This window comes from Schistocerca americana, chromosome 7 (assembly GCF_021461395.2).
Source record: "Schistocerca americana isolate TAMUIC-IGC-003095 chromosome 7, iqSchAmer2.1, whole genome shotgun sequence".
NCBI classification, from domain to species: Eukaryota; Metazoa; Arthropoda; class Insecta; order Orthoptera; family Acrididae; genus Schistocerca; species Schistocerca americana.
The window spans coordinates 471,735,305-471,757,913 of NC_060125.1; the positions used below are offsets into that span (position 1 = coordinate 471,735,305).

At 39.0% G+C, this 22,609-nt stretch overlaps 1 protein-coding gene across 1 annotated transcript in view; it reads right to left on the reverse strand.

The window, feature by feature from the left end:
* Positions 1–466: 466 nt before the first annotated feature.
* Positions 467–22,609, reverse strand: part of LOC124623024 (AF4/FMR2 family member lilli) — a 411,438-nt gene continuing 389,295 nt past the window's right edge. Inside the window, exons 11-20 of the mRNA XM_047148815.1 lie at positions 19,346–19,668; positions 18,045–18,232; positions 15,664–17,906; positions 13,635–13,983; positions 10,799–10,986; positions 10,451–10,645; positions 10,042–10,119; positions 9,852–9,948; positions 6,196–6,520; positions 467–3,670 (exon numbers count right to left, since the gene is read on the reverse strand). Coding sequence (XP_047004771.1) covers positions 3,543–3,670; positions 6,196–6,520; positions 9,852–9,948; positions 10,042–10,119; positions 10,451–10,645; positions 10,799–10,986; positions 13,635–13,983; positions 15,664–17,906; positions 18,045–18,232; positions 19,346–19,668 — 4,114 coding nt within the window. The 3' untranslated portion in view covers positions 467–3,542. The remainder of the gene's footprint in view (positions 3,671–6,195; positions 6,521–9,851; positions 9,949–10,041; positions 10,120–10,450; positions 10,646–10,798; positions 10,987–13,634; positions 13,984–15,663; positions 17,907–18,044; positions 18,233–19,345; positions 19,669–22,609) is intronic.

Genomic DNA, 22,609 nt, shown 5'->3' on the forward strand with positions numbered 1-22,609 from the left:
TTATGAATTTGATCTAAGTATGTTGCATAACGTGTGTATGAGATTACTGCACAGTAACACTTCCGATCCAAACTAAATATGGTGAAAATTGTCATTTAGCACAATTTTAAAAGATTGTGAGGTATTTGGATGTGTGTAGAGTACAACAGGCAATACCGCCCATCCCTCCAACAGAACATTTACTTAATTCATCTGGCACCTGAGACCAAGTTGTTGAGTGCTATTAAACTGATAACAATGAACTCACGTGTGACTGATGCAAGATACTGACACAATAATGACTCTAAACAGTATGTGCACACACTCTTCTTTACATATATCCAATAGGACATACATTATTGCAAGTACATTGTGAAAATTGTGTTTTGTGTATTCCGTTCTGTTAGCCATAATGCACCTACACACATACTGAATATGTCTAAACGTTTTTCTAGGTTGAGAGAAGAAAAAACAAAAACAAAGCATATTCTCAAATAAGTTCCATATATTTACAATTATATAATAATAATAATGATAATAAATTTGTAAAACAATTGAGTCCTTCAAGGATGAAATATAATGTTTCTTCTCACAACTATTCTTACACTACACTTCACTTGATTTTTATTATAAAGGTACTGCTGGTTGTGTTACAGAAGGTCACTTTTAGGCTTCTTTTTGTCTGCTTTGTTTTCTATTTCCTTAAATAAACTTTGGTTTCTTTCTTAATATATATACTTTTATTAAATTTTAAAATTAACTATGTCGTTTTCAGGAGGCTCAGTTACAAGGTGACCAATGCTGGTGTTCTATTTGACCTCTAAATTACTTTATATAAAATAAACGCTGCACAAAAAATATACTCACAAAAATATTCTCTAATGAAGCTTATCTATCAGCACACAATCATTCAAGCAGTCTATAGCAGTTATTCCATGTTAAAAATGTATTGCTGACAAATTTATCTGCACACCCTGAATACAGCAATATCAGTCATTAGGCAACAGAGGATGCAAACAATGCCAACTTATTTAACAAAGCCAGGCCTAGTTTTACCAGCTGATAAGTGGAACAATTATATTTCTCCTTCACTGACTCGTCATACACATCTCAGACAGCACTTCTGTAGAGGTTTACACAAACAGGCGCATTCAAGTGCACAGATTCTGAAATTACTGAACAGATCAGAAATGAATCTCCAAAAATTTTATGACTGAAATTATTACATTCAATATACAAAATATAATAATATCTGCTATATACAGTTATCAGGATTTTACTTTGTATGTTACATCAATATGCCAACAAAATGAGTATTGACTTGAACAAAATTCAATCTCGGCACTGCACAATAAAAAATATATGGCAGTATTTAATACATTTCATATTCCACTGACCCTGCATTGTCCATTAATTACTTTTCCAATAAGTATTATCAAAATAATTTTCAGTTCATCAATACAGTTTTAAATATGACAATGATATAAGCAGCAGTGTTGTGGTAAGGAAAGATGTAAATAAATAAATATACTTTACACTGTACACAATTAACATAACAAAGAATATTTAAATATTATCACAACAATACCTCTGTATTAAACAAAATTGTTGATTTATTTAAAACAAGGTGATTTCTGACAACTGTGCACACCAATGGACAGCAGAAACATATTCAGTTCATATTTTCCAAAACTGCTTGTTTTAAAAAAATTCCATAAACTTAGTTCCAATAAAATTTCTTACTTTATTCACTTATTTTGCTATACTTAAAATTTCATTGCTATAAGTCCGTACGTAAAATCAGTTTCAACCAAACAGCAGAAACAAGTAGCAAATTCCTAGCACGAGACATCAACTGGGCATAATTAATGTTGCCTGGACTGAGATAATTGAGACAAGTTATGCACTGCAGTTCAAATGAAAAAGTGATCTTCCCTTGACGGAGAAGTTACCTGCAGCAAAAGGAAAGATTTAACATTCTTTGAGTGTAAGGGCTTCAACATGCAGCTTCACTGTATACCATACATTGTTACTTCCAAAATCGGCCATTTCAGAATATAGCATTTATTGAAAACCAATAATTTTATATTTTGAAGAAACTTGTTTTAATAAGGGGGACGATAATACAGGTAATGAAAATATTTTGCAATGAACCACAGCCCTAAATTATTAGGGTAGGCTGACACCTTCCAACTCAACAAGAAACCAGACCTATATTCCAGCATTCAAATATCAGGACATTATATGAAAACACAATTACAGAGATCATAATAAGTACTCAAATTTAGACAATTAAAAAGCCAAAAAGAGAAGCCATTAATTACATGTGTAACAAACATCAGTGCAAGTTCAATATGACAAAGGTATTTCTTCATCCGAGACAAAGCCTTTCAGTAAGCAACTCGGTTGAAAACAGTGTTGCTGTAACTAAGCCTCCATAAAATCCGATTCTCATATGTTTTGGATTTCTTTTCTTGCTGACACATTATCTCAGATAATTTCGAGAACTACCTCGGACACTGCAGATCATGGCAAAATCAAAAGGCATCCAACACAGTTAAAATGCAAGAGAAATATGCTGCCATGAGAAAGGAGGGAGGGGGAGCATTCAACCATAACTACAACGCTGTTACAGCAACAAATTAGGTAACAAGTTTATTCACAAACCTTTCATATATGTTAAGTTTATGTATATAATATATCTCATATTCATAAAGAAATATGTGGACTTAATATTCTGATTGCACTATACTGCTACTAATGTAAGACAACAATATAAATTTGTTTCTATTACATCTTTACTCACAAAAAAATACTACACATCAGATATTAATTTATATCCGAAAATACATGGGACATAACTGAAGGTATCTTATTATTTTACATGTGGATATTTTATGACATTTCTTTGTTTGAAAACTGTACAAAATTTGCAATTATAAATATTTTAATATTAAACAGTTCACATGCACTTCACACTTGTCATGGATGCCTTTCATTTCTTAACATAAATGGTACGTCCAACAAGAACAGAAAAAATTGAAAGGTAATGACAGAGAGAAATGGACGCACAGGAAAAAAATGTGCGCATTTATCCAGTCACAAATCAAGAAGAAAGTATTGTATGAGTAATAACTACAAGGAGATAAGGGAAATGAAGACCAGCAGAAGAAATATGTACATATGTATAAACAAGAATGTTCAATCAGTGAAGAAAGAAATATTCTCTCTATAGCTTCTTTTGGTGAAACACCCAAAACTCCAACACACGGCCTCTCATGACAACCATTTGTCAATTAACACACTCTTTATTTTACACAATTTTAAATAATTTCTAGTAACAATATTAGTACCTCAACTCTATAATATGTACAAAAATATACAACACTGCTTTTGTATGAAGCCTTTCTCATATGAGAACTCCATGTCTGCATATCTTCTATGCAGAGCAACTGGAACAGCAATGGACCACATCTACCAAGAAATGGCACCCAAACAGTTACAAAAAAACTGTATGTGTGTATGTTGTGGGAGGATTAGAAGTCCACTCTCACGAAAGGCTGTCATGTCGGCTGTGCAGATGAGATCTCTTTGAGCCTCTGGATGCCAATCCTCACATATCGAACCAGGTCATTCAAAGAACTGTGCAATGTTAACGGTCCGCAGTATCGATCCAGCTCAATGAAGAATTCTGAAACAATATTAAAATAAATAAATACTCTCAACTAAAAATCAAACAAGAAATACAGGTCATGGTGCAGTTTTCCTTCTTTAAATATGAAGTATCAACCAAACAGCTTTTAGGCAACTATTATGCAATTATCTTTTTCTCTGCAATTACTCTTTGCCACACATTGTCACTCGGAAATTAAGGAAATTTTATGGAAATGTATGCTGCCATAATGAAAATTTAACTCTGTTAACAGGAACAAATGAGCACAAAACATCGCAGAGCCATCACGATAAGGGTTGACAAGTGAGTAAGAGATGTGTGACGATCTTCCTATCGTGTGACACATCTACAGTGACACTGGGCAGAATTGTGGTGAAATTTGATGTTAATGTGACACCTTTACCTAATCTTACACCGCCATGCACTTCTGAGCTCTACCTTTTTTTATCGCAAGTGCCAACACTTTACTGTTGTAAGCATCTCTGAGACCGGGGCAACACCACAGAGTGCCACACTTCTGCACCATGACAAAGAAACGTAGCCAAATTTCAGTCTTCTGTGCAACAATGGGGGGAAATGGGTTAAAGAAATTACCACTTCATTATTCTGTGCACTGTATTTATTGCAAAGTAGTTGTCAATATATCCAGCTTTTTAAAGAGATCTTTTGAGGGTGTTGTAGAATAGCACCGTATATAATACTTTTAACATATACATCACTGCAGCATATACACTAAGCTTCAATTTGTAATTTTTCGTTATAGGTGCTTATTGAGTGGGAAAAAGTTTTATGAGTATGTGCATTAATCCAACATTTACCACCACAGATTCCAAAATTTCCTCAACAACCTGTGTCATTGCAAGACTGATTATTGTCAACCAATCAGAATGCTTTTGTCTGGTTCCACAATTTTCTCTGACCATGACAGCAGCTCCCATTAATCTTCCCACAAAAATGTAGCAGGTATCGTTGGTAAATAAACAGTTTGGCACCACTTAACTGCTTCAATTCACACTGATATGTTTGTTTTAGCTCTCAGATGACCCTTAGTTTGTTTGTCACTTATTCCACAACTGATTAAGTGAAGTATGTAACTGATGAAAATGGAATCTGATAGCTTTTCACATCTCTTACAGTTCAACACCACATTTCTGAATCTGAATCAGTGAATCAGAACATTAAAGGGGCTAGTAATGAGCAGGCCAAAGAGATTTATAGTAATAATTATGTGCAACTGCTGCAACAACATTATAATGGAAGAAAATAAATACCCATATGCATTAGGAATACTTGCCATCTTCTTTCATAACATTATGTAGTGGTTCTCCAGATGCAGATATAAACTCAACAGCAACATGCAAGGATTATGAGCATTCATAGGAAAACAGTTCCAAAGGAATTCCTCTCCAGTAAGAAATAAGCTGAAGATATTTTCCAGTGAGGAAACATGCATCGGAGTTGTGGAGTAAAGACTGACACTGGTATGGTTTCCAAGAGCTCTCTTGCAACCCTAAGAAGCTCAATCCCAGAAGTAATAGTGTCAGAGACAAGGGAAATCAACTTACCACAGTATAACGAGAATTTACTGCAAGGTGAGAAAGGATTTCATCAAATTGTGGGTAAGACTTCTTTCAGCTTGCACTGAACATCCATAAAGAGTTTCATGTTGGAATTATTGTGTATTTTAAAAAAAAAAAAAAAAAGGGACTGAAGTATCCATCCTCATGACAAACCAGGTAACCAAAATGTACATCAAGACGAATCTTGAGGAAGAAGCTACTTTTACTAGTCCAGAAGTCAAGAGAACTACGAAAGAAAAAGAGAAAGATATACTTACAGAGAACACATGCAGTGAATTTGTAAGAAAAAAAACAGAAGATACCACTGATAGGAAACACTGTGACTATGATGGTCCATCCCACAACACAAATTCTCTTCTTTCTAAAACATTCTGAGACCAATCAACTGCATCTTGCTTTTGCACATTCAGTGGTTTGTGTGTGTGTGTGTGTGTGTGTGTGTGTGTGTGTGTGTGTGTGTGTGTGTGTGTGTGTGTTTTATATCTTCCTTTTTCACATCATGTTCCCAACCAAAGGGCATACACATCTGCTTGTATGAATATTTCCATCCCCTGATCATACCATATCAAAATCACAGCTTCACTCATCCCTTCACCAGGTGGGCCCCTCTCATCCTCCTCCACAGCTATACCATACAAATGTTAATATTAATATTGTCTTAAGCAAGTATGTGAAACAGTTACGGTTACACAATGAAATAAAGTCAAATGAAAAAGATTTAAAAGAAATAAAATATGTAATTTGCAACTGAGGACTGTGTCGGAAATGATTACAATACACACAAGAATAATGTGTCATCTCTGCAAATGAGTGACACCAAGCACCTGCCTGCTCTCTGAATCTCTTACATTGAATCTAATTACCATGTACTTTAAAATTCTGCTTATCTAGCAAAGGATATAATGTAATACACAGTGGCACATTAATAAAACAGCAGTTGATATTACAGTTTTGATTCCTTACCCCTGTGCTTGCCCTTATAAACAAGGCCATCAGCCTGCTCCCACAGATCAAAGCAGGATGTCAGATACGTGAAGAACTGATTCTGGCGCTGCATGGCACTGTGCACCGACAGAGGAACTGCAACACAAGGAGGGGGAGCAGAATGCTGCTGTGGAATCACAGGCTGTGTGGGTCCTACTCCTCGGGCATCACTGCTGTAACCGGATGACCCCAAGGAACCCACGGAGCTGACTGAACCCACAGAGCCAGCTGGTGATGGTGTTGGTGACAAGGGAGATGGAGTTCCCTGACCACCTACAACTTGCTCCTGTTGAAGAGTTGGTGCCTGCAACATCATAACAGCAGTAATTATAAGTATGTCAAATACACATGCTACAACACAATGATGGGCTGCTGAAAAAGAAGGCAACAAAAGATTTGGACAGTACAACACTTTGTTGCAATCTTCTAAAATTATTTCATCTTAAGTTTTATGTAGACTGCTAGTTGTACAAAACTAAGCAAACTGGCAGATGCCTGATTAAGAGAAAGTTAACCTGCCTCATTTTTACGCATCATAGTTGCCAAGTTTAGTGAAAAGATAAACCACTTATCAGAAAGAGGAATATTAGTTCTGTGTGCAGTACAAGAGATGTCTTAAACTTTCCAACATACCATTCTCTCTCACGTGACTAGTACTAGTTAGGAAATTTCTCCCAATCTGTGGCACAGTTAAATTCCTATTGAGGAAAATGAAATCTAAAATTGTAAAATTTTAATGAAAGGAAATATGTTAGTATAGATAAAGAAACATGTTAGTATATACCCTAGCTTTTGACTGTTTGCCAAAATGTTTGAAGACAGTCCTGCATATTAAATATTTAGCCGAGGGAGAAATTTTGGCCAGTTTCACCTATTACAATATATAGTTGTAATTTGCTTACAAAAAGGAAGCTTTGAATGTTTCAGAAAATGCGCAATTCAAAGGCACAGTCTCAAAAAAGAACTAAACTATAATGTGCCTTATTCAGATTCTTAGAGTTCATGCCTGTACAGGAAATATGCAAAAATGCGGAAACATGGGGGGGGGGGGGGGGGGGGAACATTACCATGCCTAAAATAGTGTAGGAAAACTATTGGCATTCAAAATAGATTCCAGTCATCTCAAAAATACAACAGGTCTTGTTTGGTTTTCAAGGGAATCTTATACCACTCTTCCTGCAAAATAATGGCAAGTTCAGGTAACTATGATGGAGACAGATAGTGATCACACACACTTCTCTCCAAAGTAAACAATAAATACTCAATAATACTGAGATCTGGTGGCCGTTGTGGGCAGAGATGCATAAATTAATCCTCTTGCTCACAAAATAAGCCCTGGATGATGCAAGCTGCGTGAACACACGTCCTGTTGCTTTGAATGCAGCGTGTGTGCGTGTGTGCGTGTGTGTGTGTGTGTGTGTGTGTGTGTGTGTGTGTGTGTTTTGGGGGGGGGGGGGGCAGGACATACAGGAGGGTCAATGAAAGACAGAGGCTTTCTTTAAGTTAAATGCAATGCAGTGATACTTCTTTACATTACTCCATTACAAACAAACTAGAAGTTACTCATTATTCTTAAACGTTCATTTTAGAAGTTTCTGTGAAGACACTGCATCTACAGACTAGAAGGAGCTGCTAAGCAAAAAGTTGCTTAATTCACTCTTTAACTCTACTACATTACCTTCACGACATTTAATACGCTCTGATAGGTTGCTGAATACATGTGTAACCACATACCTTAACTCCTTTCCACACTCATGTTAACCCCTGTAAGTACATGTAGACATTTTTGCCACTAGTGTAATATTCACACTTTTCACCATTTTTGTGAAAAGAGAAACATTGGCAGTGCCAGAAGATGTTAATGAATATACACTGCACAAAAGAACTGATCACTTTTTTGAAACCATGGTGTTTTCTCCCATTGAAACAAAGAAAAGTGAAGTTCGACTTTCTCTAGCACCTGCTTGTGGGCACACAGAATCTGAGGGGTATTGCAGGTGGCTATAAATCTGTCAAGGTTTCTCTCTGTATCGGTGCCTTTTAAAAGTGTTCAACAAATGTGCGCGGGTATTTCCGAGCTGGAGAGTCTTACAGGAACCCTTTGCAGTTTTGTACATGCATGTGGGTATGTCACACCAAACCATTCTCTCTCCACAGGAGGCTGCAAAACAGGACAGGAATTGAACACCATTTGCTGCTTTGGATCACGTTCGAATTTTCTTGAATAATTTGGAATGGTCCCTAGTGGTTTTACCTGTATAACAGGAGCAAAAACTGCAGTGCACTGCAATCCAAGGGCACCAGATCAAGTTCAATAGGGTTGCAGCACTACCATGTCTATAGACAAGGGCTGAATAAAGGGTGGAAATGGGGGAGGGCGGGGGGGGGGGGTCAGCAGTGCCAAAGGCTTTCTGCAATATAATACTATAAAGTGTCGTTTTGGAAAGTGAAACGAGTGTAAATTAATTCCCCAAAGGAAGAGGTGGTTCACTGTTTCATTGGTACCCTTTATGCCAACTCCTGAGGTCTTTTTATGTCAATTCTGAGCAGTGCTGTGTCCAAAATGTTTACCTCAGCCACCCATACGTCAGCTCTGCAATTCCAAGATTGGGTGTCACAGTTTTGACCTCCATCGCAGAGGCATCAAGGTAAGGGTTGACATGTGTAAGAGATGTGCGACGACCTTCCTACCATGTGACACATCTACAGTAACACTGGGCATAATTGCAGTGAAATTTGATGTTAATGTTACACCATTAACTAATCTTACATCTCCATGCACTTCTGAGCTCTAGCTTTTTTATCACAAGTGCCAACACTTTCCTGTTCTAAGCATCTCCGAGACCGCGGGCAACACCACAGAGTGCCACACTTCTGCACCATGACAAAGAAAGGTAGACAAATTTCAGTCTTCTGTGTAACAATGGGGGTGGGGGTGGGGGGGAGGGCGAAGGGTAAGACTTCATTATTCTGTGCACTATATTTATTGTAAAGTATTTGTCAATACACCCAGCCTTTTTTTTAAAGAGATCTTTTGAGGGTGTTCTAGAATAGCACCATATATAATACTTTTAGCAAACTTCTGTATTCTAAAAATACTATCCAAGTAACTTTGATGTCCCCAGAGAATAATGCCATGATTCATGAACGGTTATACACTCGATAAGCAAGTTTCTTCAGATTTAAACCACCTCCTGCATCATAATTATAAAACATGTAATGCTAACGATGGAACAGTGTTCACAGCTATCAACAAGTTGAGCAATGACCATCACTAGTTCTGAAAAAAGTCAGCATTTAAATGTTGGGTAATTTAGTGGTATTCCTGACCATCACTGAAACATTCACTGCTCTACAGATTTGAAGTTTGTGAAGACTGGTTGTGAAGAATCAGAAAAAGTGACACTTGACTTCTTACAAGAGTACTGAAAACTACACATTAAACAGCAAAGCATTAAAAGAGAAAGTTGAGGAGAATGAATATAAAAGGACGGGAGCAAAAGGCAGCTGGAAGGAGAATTAAAGCAATGTCTGTATGTAATCATATAATACAGGTCTTAAAAGTACAAGAACTGTAATTTAAGAGATAACTCATTAACATAAATAATTTCTCAAGAAATCTGAGAATGCCTTACCCTCTGCTGATACTCGGCGATCACTTTCTGAAACTCCTTCACTTCATACTTCTTTATTTGGAAGAGTTTGAAATATAGCAGCGACTGGCACCTCAAACTGAATTCAAGAGAAACATGATTTTCAGTATGGAAAACAAAATCACTAAGCAGACCAAATTAAGTACAAAAGTTAACAATTTGATTGCACTACCTCAATATAGCAAGTTTGCTGTGTATGCTGCCTTGGGGTGTACAGCTTTGAGTTCCACGGAACTTTGATGAAATGTATCTGAAATAAATAACAAAACAAAATTTAACACTTGCTCTATCATGAAAAACAATACCAAGTGTTACTATGTACAAATAACTGTAGTGGAAATAAACTGTTGCTATGGCAATCAACAATCACAACGACCAAAAAATTAATGATCTGGAGAGCCAATGTCTAATTTACACACTCAAAATATCTAGTTCCAACAGTATGAATTTGCAGATGAGCATATACAAAAAAAGATTTACTGGGATAAGCAACTTCTGATTGAAAAAACAAATAAGGTCACTTCTAAGGAGCCAACCAATGTGTGATCAAATTATTCACAAATATGGAAGTCTTTACTTACTTGATAAGGCTGAGTGTATCCTTGTACATAGTGAAAGCAGCTTTCTCAGTACAGCTATCATGCTCCATGGCATTACCAGTCAGCAGGAAAAACAACACAGCTTCAAGGTATTGCATTCCTTGTGCAGTATGGTCAGTTTCACGGTCTGCTCCATGCTTCAGTCGTTTAGCCTCAGTCAGGAACCGGTTCTGGTCACTTAATTTGAAAAGCAAAATCTACTTCAGTCATACAAAACCAACAAAAATATACTTGTACACTTTAAGAAGAGAAATAATTATCTATCTAAACAGTGCAATAACTTGTGTAACAATACAATATTAACATAACATAAAAGCAAGATGGGCTTACCGGCCCTCGTCACCCGAGCCTTCATCGTCACGCTCGAAGTACGAGTAGTACACCCTTTGGGCGGGTGTGGCAGGGGGAGGCCACCCAAGGTGAGAGTCTGAGCTAGGACCTGGAGAATGCCTCCCCAGGATTCCTGCTACTTCCCTCTCGTGGTTCGTTGGCTGGATGTCTGACAATGCCATGTCGACCTACAACAGAAAAATTATGAATTAATTTCTCCAGGAAATTGGCAATCTTTTCTCGCATTTATCTGCTACCCCATTCCTTATGAAGCAAGAACAAAACACTGATTTCATGTATGATACATTATATTCCTCTCCTGCAAATTACACAGTTAATTCAAGTCACAAAGAGAGATGAGAGAAGGTAATTACAGTGCGCAGTGGCAATTTCTGCTATGGATTCTGTAATAAACTCTTGCAGTTACCTTCATGCACACCCGCCAATATTTAATAATAATATTTAATAAACACTACAGAAGACCAAAGTTGAGAATCTGAGACAATATATTATCTGGTTCTTGAACCTTATGCACATACCAGGGTTACTCAGAAAGTAAACTCAATTAGGCTACCTTGTAAGTACTAAAATAGTTAAAGCAAATTCACTGGAAAAATCTTAAAACTATACCTTTATGTTACTTCCCCACATAATCACTAATCTTATTTAAGCATTTAAGACAGCTTTTGAAGAGCTCAAGTTTTGTCACTTGAAATTGCACATTACCGCAATATCTCTATCAATTCTCAGAGTAAAGAAATTGGGCTTTTTCACCTGCATGAAGAGGTAGAAATCACTTGGAACCAAATCAGAGCAGAATGGAAATGTTCAGGAACTTCCCATTTGAACTGAGATAACAATACATGTCTTTTCCAGTCAAAGTGTGGCCAGGCATTGTGTTAAGGAATGACGCTGGTAGTCAGCACCAATCAGTGCAGCTTGGTTCAAATTAGTTTTCTTAGTTTCCTAATATCCATCTACCCACATTTCATGTGATGACAGAACACTTTTTCTGATTACCCATAAACATCTGGAGGATTTACAAGATATCTACCTTTATAAGAATGGTCACAAGTTGTGCTCCAATTTTCACGATCTCTTTTACATGCTGGTGTAATAGCTTTCAAATGAACATTTCTTACAGTAGCTCACATCACAAACATACATGTCAGCTGTAATATTCTGCAGATGCACGTTGCCCTTTTCTGGATTTTGGCAGTGGCCAGACCAATTTGTTATAATAAACTTCTCACATACAACCATTTCTATAAACAGCTGTGCACTTCAGAATGAAATCTCCCTATCACCACCGCTTGATCATTAACATCCAATTTCATGTGGTACCCGAGACGGTCTGGCATCTCATTTTCATCTGCCTTTCCCACCTCCCATTAATATATTAAGTCTTATCCTTCAATACAGACAAGCACATGCAAAATTACATTGCGCGGCTGCCTCCTTCTACACACATTCTCCTCATGAAATACATAATAACAGAGAGTTTCAGCTCTCTTACACACACTTCTGCTCACACACGAACAACAGATACACATTAAATCAGTAGTTCCTAACCAGCTTGAAGTCCTCCAATTTCTGCCAGTTCAGAAGTAAGCTGTCCAGCTATCGACTGATTTACGAACAATAAGTATAGTGCACATATTGTAATTTTAATGTAAATGGACAGATAAAAAATCAACTCACCAAGCAGCAAGCTTGCCAGCATTCAGAGCCATTGGCTCCTCCTCTTGGCAGACAGATTGAAGGGGAAGGAAGGAGGAGGAGGACTGGTGAGGTTTACAAAATGGCCATCTCAAAACTCTTAGATTTTCAAATCTCATCAGGTGCAGTCCACAATAGTCAGTCTTCCTCACATCCTGGACAGTACGTCTCCCCTGACCCAAGGTTCTGGGTGACTATTCCAAACTCTCTCCATTTCCTATACTTCACACATCTTTATTCATCCCTCTTCCTTCCCCTTCAACTCTTCTGCCAGAAAAAAGAGCCACTGGCTTAGAAAGCTTGCAAATTTTCTTAACCTTTAGATGTGTTCTCCTGCTGTCACTTTGTGGTTCAAAATGGCTCTGAGCACTATGGGACTCAACTGCTGAGGTCATTAGTCCCCTAGAACTTAGAACTAGTTAAACCTAACTAACCTAAGGACATCACAAACATCCATGCCCGAGGCAGGATTCGAACCTGTGAACCGTAGCGGTCTTGCGGTTCCAGACTGCAGCGCCTTTAACCGCACAGCTACTGCGGCCGCCTGTCACTTTGTGATCAGAGGTTTTTTTTTATTTAGTCAATTACATGCTATTTTCAAAAATTCATTATTTTCATTGACAGATTGTAATTTGGCTGAGTCTGAACAAGGGTGCAGCATGTGGGTGAAGCGAGTGCTGCTAAAGAGAGGATCAGTGCAGAGGAAGCATGTTTTATAACACCTTCAATGCCTTCAGTGTAGATAATAGCACTCTTTTATGAGAAGGACTTTTAAGATAGCACTCACAATACTCTGAGAACTGCTTCATCATTCTATAAAAAAGGTTGTTAGAAATAAGCAGTATCAATTGTCTCATTGACTAATTAGTTAATGGTTTAATAAAACACCTAAGAAACAAAGAATTATTTATCTTTTGTCATTTTAAAAACAAAGGTGTTCAAAGAAAATTCTTTTTGATTCTGAAGTTTAATTAGACACTAATGTTTGTAGGCAAGGGGGGTTGTGTACTAGCTAATATCTCATTGTACTCAGGGGGTAATGATTTCAGAAAGGTTGGGAACCACTGCACTGAAGTATTGCTACAAATACAAGAAGTTAGAATTTTCAGAAATTTACCTGACTAGAGGGCCGGTGTGGCTCATCTTCGCTGTCGCTGTCAGAGGGGAGACGGCACACATTCGTCGTTCCTGTCACACCACTCGATGTGGAAGCTATGGGCTGTGCTGGAGAAGGCTGATGCTGTTCGGGTGCTTGCTCCAGCTGGGGAATGGAAGAAGGGGGAGGAGCTTCTGGCACATTCTGAGACGAAGCAGAGCTGCTCGCACTGACCCGTCGCTCGCGCCTGTGATGACCGTATGTGCGACTGTGCCGATGGGACTTCCCATCACTACCACGCTCACGGTCTTTATCTCGTTGCTTCGACTTTGATCGGTGATGTCCTTTCACCTCAGTCTCCTGTTTCTCTCTGTAACAAGAGTTCATCTTTGCAAACAGGAAACAAATATACAACACTTTCAATTTTTCCTGAACAATCAGGAATCGACACAGATTAAGACTGCATTTAACATGTGCATTATGCAGAGATAAGAATATTCCTTAGAAGTGTCAGTAAGCTGGAAAATAAGTATCATTAGAAGACTATGAGGTTACCAATACAAAGAATCTGTGTCTGATCCCTGGTCGGTCCTAGGATTTCTCAATTCTTTTAAGTTACTAATCTATGGAAATACTTTGTGAGTATGAGAAAATGTCAAATTGTACGACATTCCATATTAAATGGGTCAGACAGACAATCCTCAGGTTAGCAAGAACTCAACACATCTAATTGGGTAATTCCAGTAGCACATTATAGTGGAAAACCATTAGCAGTCCCGATAGGTGAAAATGCAGCATAATAAACTGAAATTATTGCACCAAGATTACTTTTTGTGTATCCTAAGCAACAGATTATGCAGCTAAAATCAGGGAAGTTTATTTTAACTTGACTGTGACGTTCAGCACTCTTCATTGCACATCTCAGGTTTTCCCTGCATGAATAATTAATAGTGAGCTTCTGGGTGTTCACCTGATTTGTTATTTCTATTTTCTGCACAATATTTTGATGATCAACCCAGTCATCATCTCCAGAGCTGCGAGTTTCGCTGTTAAGTGTACAGGCTGCCTGGACTCCAACCACTTGAGTACACATAATAGCAAAACACGCAATCCTGTAACACAACGGCAGGGCCTATTTCTCATTTTCTTTTGCCCTATTTTTTTCTGCCAAGTTTTAAGCTGAACTTACACTTTTGTATGTAAACAACTACATTTCTCACACTTGATGAAACAGGAATCATGCAATGAATCTCAAACCCACGCAACTGTTACTAATGCCAATCTTACATGTATGTTCATCAAACGAGCAAAAGCTGCACACGGACAAAGTAAACGACAATTCATGGTTCAGTTGTTTGACGCTTTCCTAATCAGCTGTTTTCAATATGATGCCCATATACCATAAGGGTGCACACGTCCTGCACCCATACAGATAAGAGCATAACTAGTACTGAAGGACGGTTAGCATGTCACTGAAGCTGTTTTGTTTCTGAATCTGGAAGCAGCTACTTTTTCTGTTGCCAGTGGGCTGACCTTACCACATATCTCAATCCATTGGCAATTCAGAGAGTTGCGAAGACCGAGTCCTTCATAATTCATTTGAAAGTGTATAGGAAGGTATGGTCACTAGCGTGCTAACTAAGTCCAAAATCTTAGATTTTTATCCACAGATTCGGAACTGGAGATAGAAGATAAGGCGAGACTTTCCAGTTTCCAGATGAAAATACAAGAGATGACTCCCGTATGTGTTTGAATTAAGTTGTCTGAAGTGAGTAGATTATTCTGTTGTCTTGAAAAGTACATACTAAAATAGACTCCTTTTTCTTTAATGTGCTTTCTTCCCCCTTTTAAATGGATACATAACCATGTTCCTATCAGATTTAAATGCAATGAAGAATTACACCAGTTCACACCAAAGAACTGACTAAAAAGACGGCAGTATTCGAAGTATTGATGAATCTGGTAATTCACATGGTCATGTCTCTTGACAAATAATACAAAATTAGTCTTACTGGACACAAGAAGAATAAGGTCAGCTATTTTTACTTACCCTACACTTACAGCACCTCGGCCATTTGAGTGCTTGTGGCTGCTATCCCTACTTTGGCTTCGATGCTTCTTGGGCTTTTTCTGTGGTTTTTCTGATACTTCAACATCACGGCTGCTCACTGAACTTGTGGTAGCACTTGTGGCACCTTTATTAGCGTCCACACTTTCACACTTTGGCATAACTATCTCCCCCTCCTCAGGGGACTCGCAGCTCGGCGAACGAGTCCGTTTTTTACTACACGGTGGCTCGGAATTATTAGACACTGGGTCACCAAAGAGACGGGCACGAATCTGCTGTTTTGACTCCTCTTCTGCATCACAATGTTGCTCCTTAACAGGTGAAGATGCTGGGCTGTTCTGAGGCTCAGCCTTGACACCTGGTTTCGGCGGTATGTAAGTGAGCCGAGAGAGGCTGATGCTGCATAGTAGCCGTGGCACTCCCTGTGCTTCCACTGGCTCACTCTTTATTGGAGCAGCAGAAGCAGTTGCAGGAGACTTGCCTGCCTCCGGTGAGGTTTTGTTGCGCTTGCCTGAACCATTGTCCCTTGCTATTTTCTTGCGGGTTTTCTCTGGAGGAGCGTCCCTATCGGCAACATTCACCGGAGGATCCTCGTGTTTTATCCTACGCTTGCTATCTTGGGAAGATTGAGTTAGCATAGGAGACTTACGTTCTTCAGATGGAGTAGGCACTACCTGTGCTGGTGGAGGTGGAGGAAGAGGGGGTGGAGGTGGTGGACACGGTGACGGTGGCGCCGGACTCGGCATACGAGCTGTCGTCTCTGCCTCCTCATTGGCAGCACGTTCAGATGATGAAACACATTCTACTACAATGACTCCACCTTTACCTTTGCCACCTTTTCCTTTACCACCCCCTTTCCCTTTACCGCCATAGCCACCTTCCTGGTCCCTAGTTTTTGTCGAGAACAATTTTCGCAGAGTGTCATTTTTCTTCTTGTCTTGTACTGCTTTGTCCTCAGAGTCCAACTCAGGTGGACTCTCGTCAGCAGCTGGTCGTGGAGGTGACCTGTCAATGTCGCTGCCAGATGTCCGCCGTCGACCCGACACTCCAGCCCTTCCTGCACGAATTTTGGCACCGGAGGAGGAAGCAGTTGACAATGCTGGCACGGAAGGAAGTGCTGCAGCAGCTGGTGTAGGTGCACTGAGGGGATGCGGTGCTGCAGTCGGGCGACAGTTGTCTTCGGCCTCTGAATCAGTCGTAGTGGGGCACTCCTCCGGGGTGATAATCTTGAGGCGTGAGGCGGCACCTCGACCGGGGCGCACACCTTCTTCTCTACGTGCCCGCCTCTGTGACGGTTTTGCACGTTCCTTGCGAGTTGCGGTATCTTTAGTCCGATCACGCTGTTTCACCTTTCCCGCTGGTGGCACTGACGCAATAGCTGCAGCAGTTTTTCTTTTAGAAGGTACAGGCACATCACTGTCAGAATCACTAGACGAGACATCACGTGCTACAGGTCTACTCGGAACAGGAACTGAGGGTTCTGAGGTATTTGGGGCTGCTGGGGAAGAACGTGCTACAGGTGGTATTGCCGCAACTGCACCACTCGGTCCACGTGGGGTTTCATCATCAGACGACGACGATGATGTGGAAGATGAGGACTGGATACGTGGTGGTTTCTTGTGCAGAGTAGAAGGCAAAGTGGCAGGCAGGATGGGAGCTGGGATTGTGTTAGTAGCTGGAGGAGGCGCAGGTGCCTCATCGGACGAGGTGCTGCTGCACGTGCTGTTGCTGCTGACAGATTGTCGTATTCGTGCAACATGGGGTCGTGGCCTGGGTGGTGGTGGTTGTGGTGCCGTGTCCGAATCACTATTGTCACCAGGTGGTGTAGCACTGACAATTTGTTTGCGCAATGTACGAGGTCTGTGGCGGCGTTCTGCAGCACCTGTTGGGCGGCGCACCACAGGAGCCACAACTGGCTGCTGTGGCGGTGGAGCAGGTTCTTCGTCTGATGACATGCTCGATACGGGCTGTACGGGATGTACAACTACCTCACGTGTCATCTTGGTCATACAATCACCCTCTTCATCCTCTTCTTCCTCATCCTCTTGCCGACGCTGCTGTTGCTGCTCCTCTTCTTCCTCTTCTTCATCTTCGTCATCATCGTCGTCATTATCCTCTTCATTGTCATCGTCATCAGAGTCAGGTACATGAGGGGGAGCCCTTGGTACAGCGGGAGCAGACGGTAGTTCCAACCTCGAACCTGGACTGCAGCGACTCATGCACTCCTTCAAACACAGAAAATAGAACCTATATTAAGTATTTGAAGGATTTTAAGAACAGCTATTTGTAACACAGAAACTTAATCTGAAAACACCTATGGAGTCCACTGTCTCCAAAGGAGACAAAAGCAAACCAGCTCCTACCTGCAGTGATCTATCTTGCTGAGCATGAAGGAAATTTGCCAGACCCCAGCTGCGGTTGTTATTGGTCTCCTCATTAGGTGCCACAGCTGTGACAGCGTCAGAGAGAGCAGCAGTAGTAGCTGCTGGGGCTGAAGCACTGGAGGGTGGCCGGCCCGGGCTTTGCTCTGGTTGTGGCACCAGCATGTCATCTGTGAACAGAGCGAGGTTTGTAATTATGGGAACAAATTTAACCATTAAAACAACCTTTATCTCCTCCAGCACAACAAAATATAAATTTAGTAGAGAGAACTAGCAATGTCTCCACAACAATTCAGTAAATATTTCAATTTCATGAACTGCATGAAATTTTTTGCTATTTCTGCACACAGTCTACCAACATCACACAGTGCAGAAACTTAACAGTACGCAGAAATGTGTCAACAATGATTTGGATTCCCACTTTTAGGAATCTTCTTAGCAGCACAACATGTGTTAAACATGATCTTATTAATACTGAAATAAACTATCCAGCAGAAAGTTCTGCATCTGGAACACTGCTGAACACAATTTCTGGAGGTGGGTTATCTGGTAAGTTGCACGGTAGTGTTTGCAATTGAATTATCCCCGATACTGCACACAGTTACTTGTCTTTGCAGGCCTGGAGTATGCAATCACTGGCTCTTTTAATTTGTAAATATGTAACTAAACTATCACACTCATTTCTCTTTTTTACTTCTGTTAAGACTGTCAAGAAATTAAGGTGGATTATATTTAGTCACGGTCTGCTTTTAAATTGCAATGGTCATGGCCATAGTGAGAATGTTAGACTAATTCCCTGTATAGTAATTACGTTGAAGTATTTCATTTTAAATTGCGAAAAAGTATTCTCCATTAAATTTAAGTGCTGTTGAGTAATCTCTGTCATTGATCCCTAGCTGAAATTAGCAATGCTTATATTCAAAAATGCATACATTTCCAATCCTACCATTTCCAAAAACTGAAATAAATTGATTGAGGCAGATAATTTGTCAAATTTACAGTATAATCCAGTTCACACAAACAATATTACCTCAAAATCTGAAGAATAGTATGTGGAGGAGAAAAAGAACTTGTACCACAGATTAAGAGAAATCTCACTGTGATGCACCATCTTACTGCGCAATTGAAAGCTTCATTGTAATCACCATTTTCTGCAAATCTCAATAATCACTTTCTTCAAAAACACTACACTAATAATCTTTATCCCGTCATTACAAAACTGTTTATGTCAATGAATCCAACCATGTATTGATGTTACTATTTAACAACAGATGTAATCTTACCCAAAGCAGACGGCTGCTCATCATCATCATCGTCGTCATCTTCACCACTACTAGAACTGCTCGAGCTTGCAGATGAATGTGTATCAGGGTCACTAGACGATGGAGAGACAACACTATGGCCACCATTGGTTGCGATGGTGGGCGGAGGCAGAGGTGGTGGTGGTGAAGTCAGTGGCAGCACAGGGGCAGTGCTCATCTCTGTCTCAACATCCACTACTGGCGACATAGGTGGCACTGGTGCAGGTACAGGCGTCGCCTGGGGTGGTTGCAAATGCAGCAGTGGTGTCGTCTGTGGGCTCAGCATTGACAGAGGCACACCACACCTGTCACAACACGGTATGATACACTTTAATACATTATACCCCTAAATTCTAGACGTCAGTTATACTAGGAGTCAAAAAGAAATTCAAATAATAATATGCTACCTTTATTTCATGTAACATTAATGATTTTATTTCTGAAGACCAAAAGAAAGCTTACAATGGGGACACACAGAGTTAGTGTGTGACAAAACAAAAATACCTGTGTAAGTAGGACTGCATGTTTGCTAATTATGTCAAATCACAAAGTAATTTAAAAAAATCCAATACCAAGAATATGTTTAGCATTATCACACAAGTACCACAGTGATCATACGGAGTGCATCGTGTCCCCAAGTAATAATTTGGAGAAAAACACATGTTTAAGCTGAAAACTGTAATTCACATATAGTCAGGGTGAAAATAGTGTATCGAGCAACTAAAGACAATTATTATTATTATTTCTTTCCTTTCTCAGACGTTATGTCTCATTAAAAATGGAAAGTGACGTGGACCATGATCAAGCGTGGCTTCCTACTAACTGTACGGTATATGTTATATTGCATTTAGGAACTTTTGGGTATTTGAACATGTATCAATAACTACAGATTTCTGTAGTTTATATATATATATATATATATATATATATATATATATATATATATATATATATATATATATATATATATATATATATTTTTTTTTTTTTTTTTCGATGTAGCTGTATTGCGTTATGTACCAGTGGATATTGTGTGGTATGACTCCTGCAGTTGATAGTATAATTGGTATAATGTCAACTTTATCCTGATGCCACATGTCCTTGACTTCCTAAGCCAGTTGGATGTATTTTTCAATTTTTTTCTCCTGTTATCTTCTGTATATTATTATTATCATCATTATTATCATTACTATTATCATCATTATTATTTCATGTTCAATTTAACATGTTAAAACATGTTTCAACAACTTTTTTCCCATAATCAGGTGTTTATGTTTACAGATGTTTGTTACTTTGAAATACATTTTAATTAAATGTTAATATAGAATACTTATTTGCTGACTGTTCTACTAACAAAGTGGCTATTGGGGTATCTGGGGGGAGGGATGAAGGATGCCCAAAATTTGTGCCCTGTGGTTTCTTTTCCTGGTGTGGAGCTGTGCCTCATCTGACACGGCCTTTGTGGGATGCAGATGGTTTTGCATTAGTTATGTGCAATAATCCAATAATCCTGTGATACACTTTCAATGTGTCAAGTGTCCATATAAAATTTTAGAGTTGCAAAGCTTCATTTGTATCACTGGTACATTGGCAAAGCTGTTGACTGACATTACACTTTCGCACCACTTAGTCTGAAACTGACTTGGACATATTTCTCTGCACAAAAATTTCCTACATAACTGTTAACATTACACATTTCAATAATGTGGCCTTGCAGTGTGCAGATGCATATGACTATCATTTCTTTACAGTGACATCCTCAATACTGACTGACTGGTCGTCATTCATTTCACACTGAAGTGTCTTAAGTCTGTTGCATCAGAACTGACTTAAGTTACTGAAGAATTGAGTTTTTGAATTCAATTATCTCATTAAGAATATTGCCTGTATCTTTTTGTGCTGCGAATAAGTATTTCCATTTTTTCCATAACAGCTATTCTTTACGTCATTTGCTTTTGCGCAAAATTTTGAGGCTGTCCACAATTTTCGAAGGGTGGCCTTTGACTACAATGAGTGTTGCTACATCTGATTTGTTGTATTTCTCCAGTTTGAAGCAGTCTGAATGTTCTTTAAATCAAATTGTGAAATTTCTGCTAGTCTGGCCTAAATAATATTCGTTGCATTGGCTACAGTTAATTTCATAAATGCCTCACAGTTTTATCTTCTGATTTAAGTTTCCTAACTAGGTTGTTGGTGCTCCTTAAGCTAATTTTTCCCTCTATGTTTTCAAATAAACTAGCTAATTTATCAGACATTATGGCAAGATATGGTATTTTTCTGTATGTAACTGCTAGGGAACTGTCAGCTATGAGTGTAGTTTGCTGTTGTTTGTTCAGTGTATTTTTTATCTGTTGTGACACAGTATTTGTGAGTGAAGGATCAAATCCATTTTTTATTGTGCTAAATTTTATTGTCTCTGTTTCTTGTTGGAGTTCTGTATGCTGAAGTGGAAATCTGGAGAATTTGTATGCCACTGATCCTCATAGTTTTTTTGTGGGAGGTGGAGGCATGTAGAAGAGTCTGGTACAGCGATGTCTTAACCAGCAGATTTACTGCGAACACTAAAAGATACCTGTTGGTCCTGTTTCATAATTTCATGTCAAGAAAAGGTATGGTCGTATTCTCCTCATACTCAAGGGTGAATTAGATATCTTTATGCATGCTACTGAATTTATTAAAAGGGTTTGTTACTTCATCATTTGTGACATAAAACAATATGTGGTGTCATCCAGACATCTCTTACAGAATTTAACTGTGCTTGTGATGCTCTCTTTTAGTTTGAAGACTCTTATTCATTACACGCTTGAGAAATATTTCAGTTGTTAGGCCACGAAGAGGAAATCCCATTGCAAGGCCTAGGTCATGCTTCCAAATTTTGTTGTTGAAAGAGAAGAATATTTACCATTTCTTGTCTGTTCATTGCCTTGTTTTTCGTTAGTGAACAAGGCCCAAGAAAAAATGTAATATTACACAAAAGCTTTGCCAGTGTACCAACAATGTGATTAAAGCTTCGGGACACCAAAATTGAAAGTGACAAATAGTACACAATAAGTTTATCACATGATTATTGCACCACAAAAAGAGATGCAGAACTTCAAGTGTCTACATATCATACAGTGTGTGCTGTCAATAATGATCAACGAGGCACAGCTCCATGCCTACAAAAGGCACAGCTCACAATCAGTGTCTGAGCAACTGCTCAGGTACACAAGTTCAGCAGTTTAACAATAGTTGAATGCACTGACT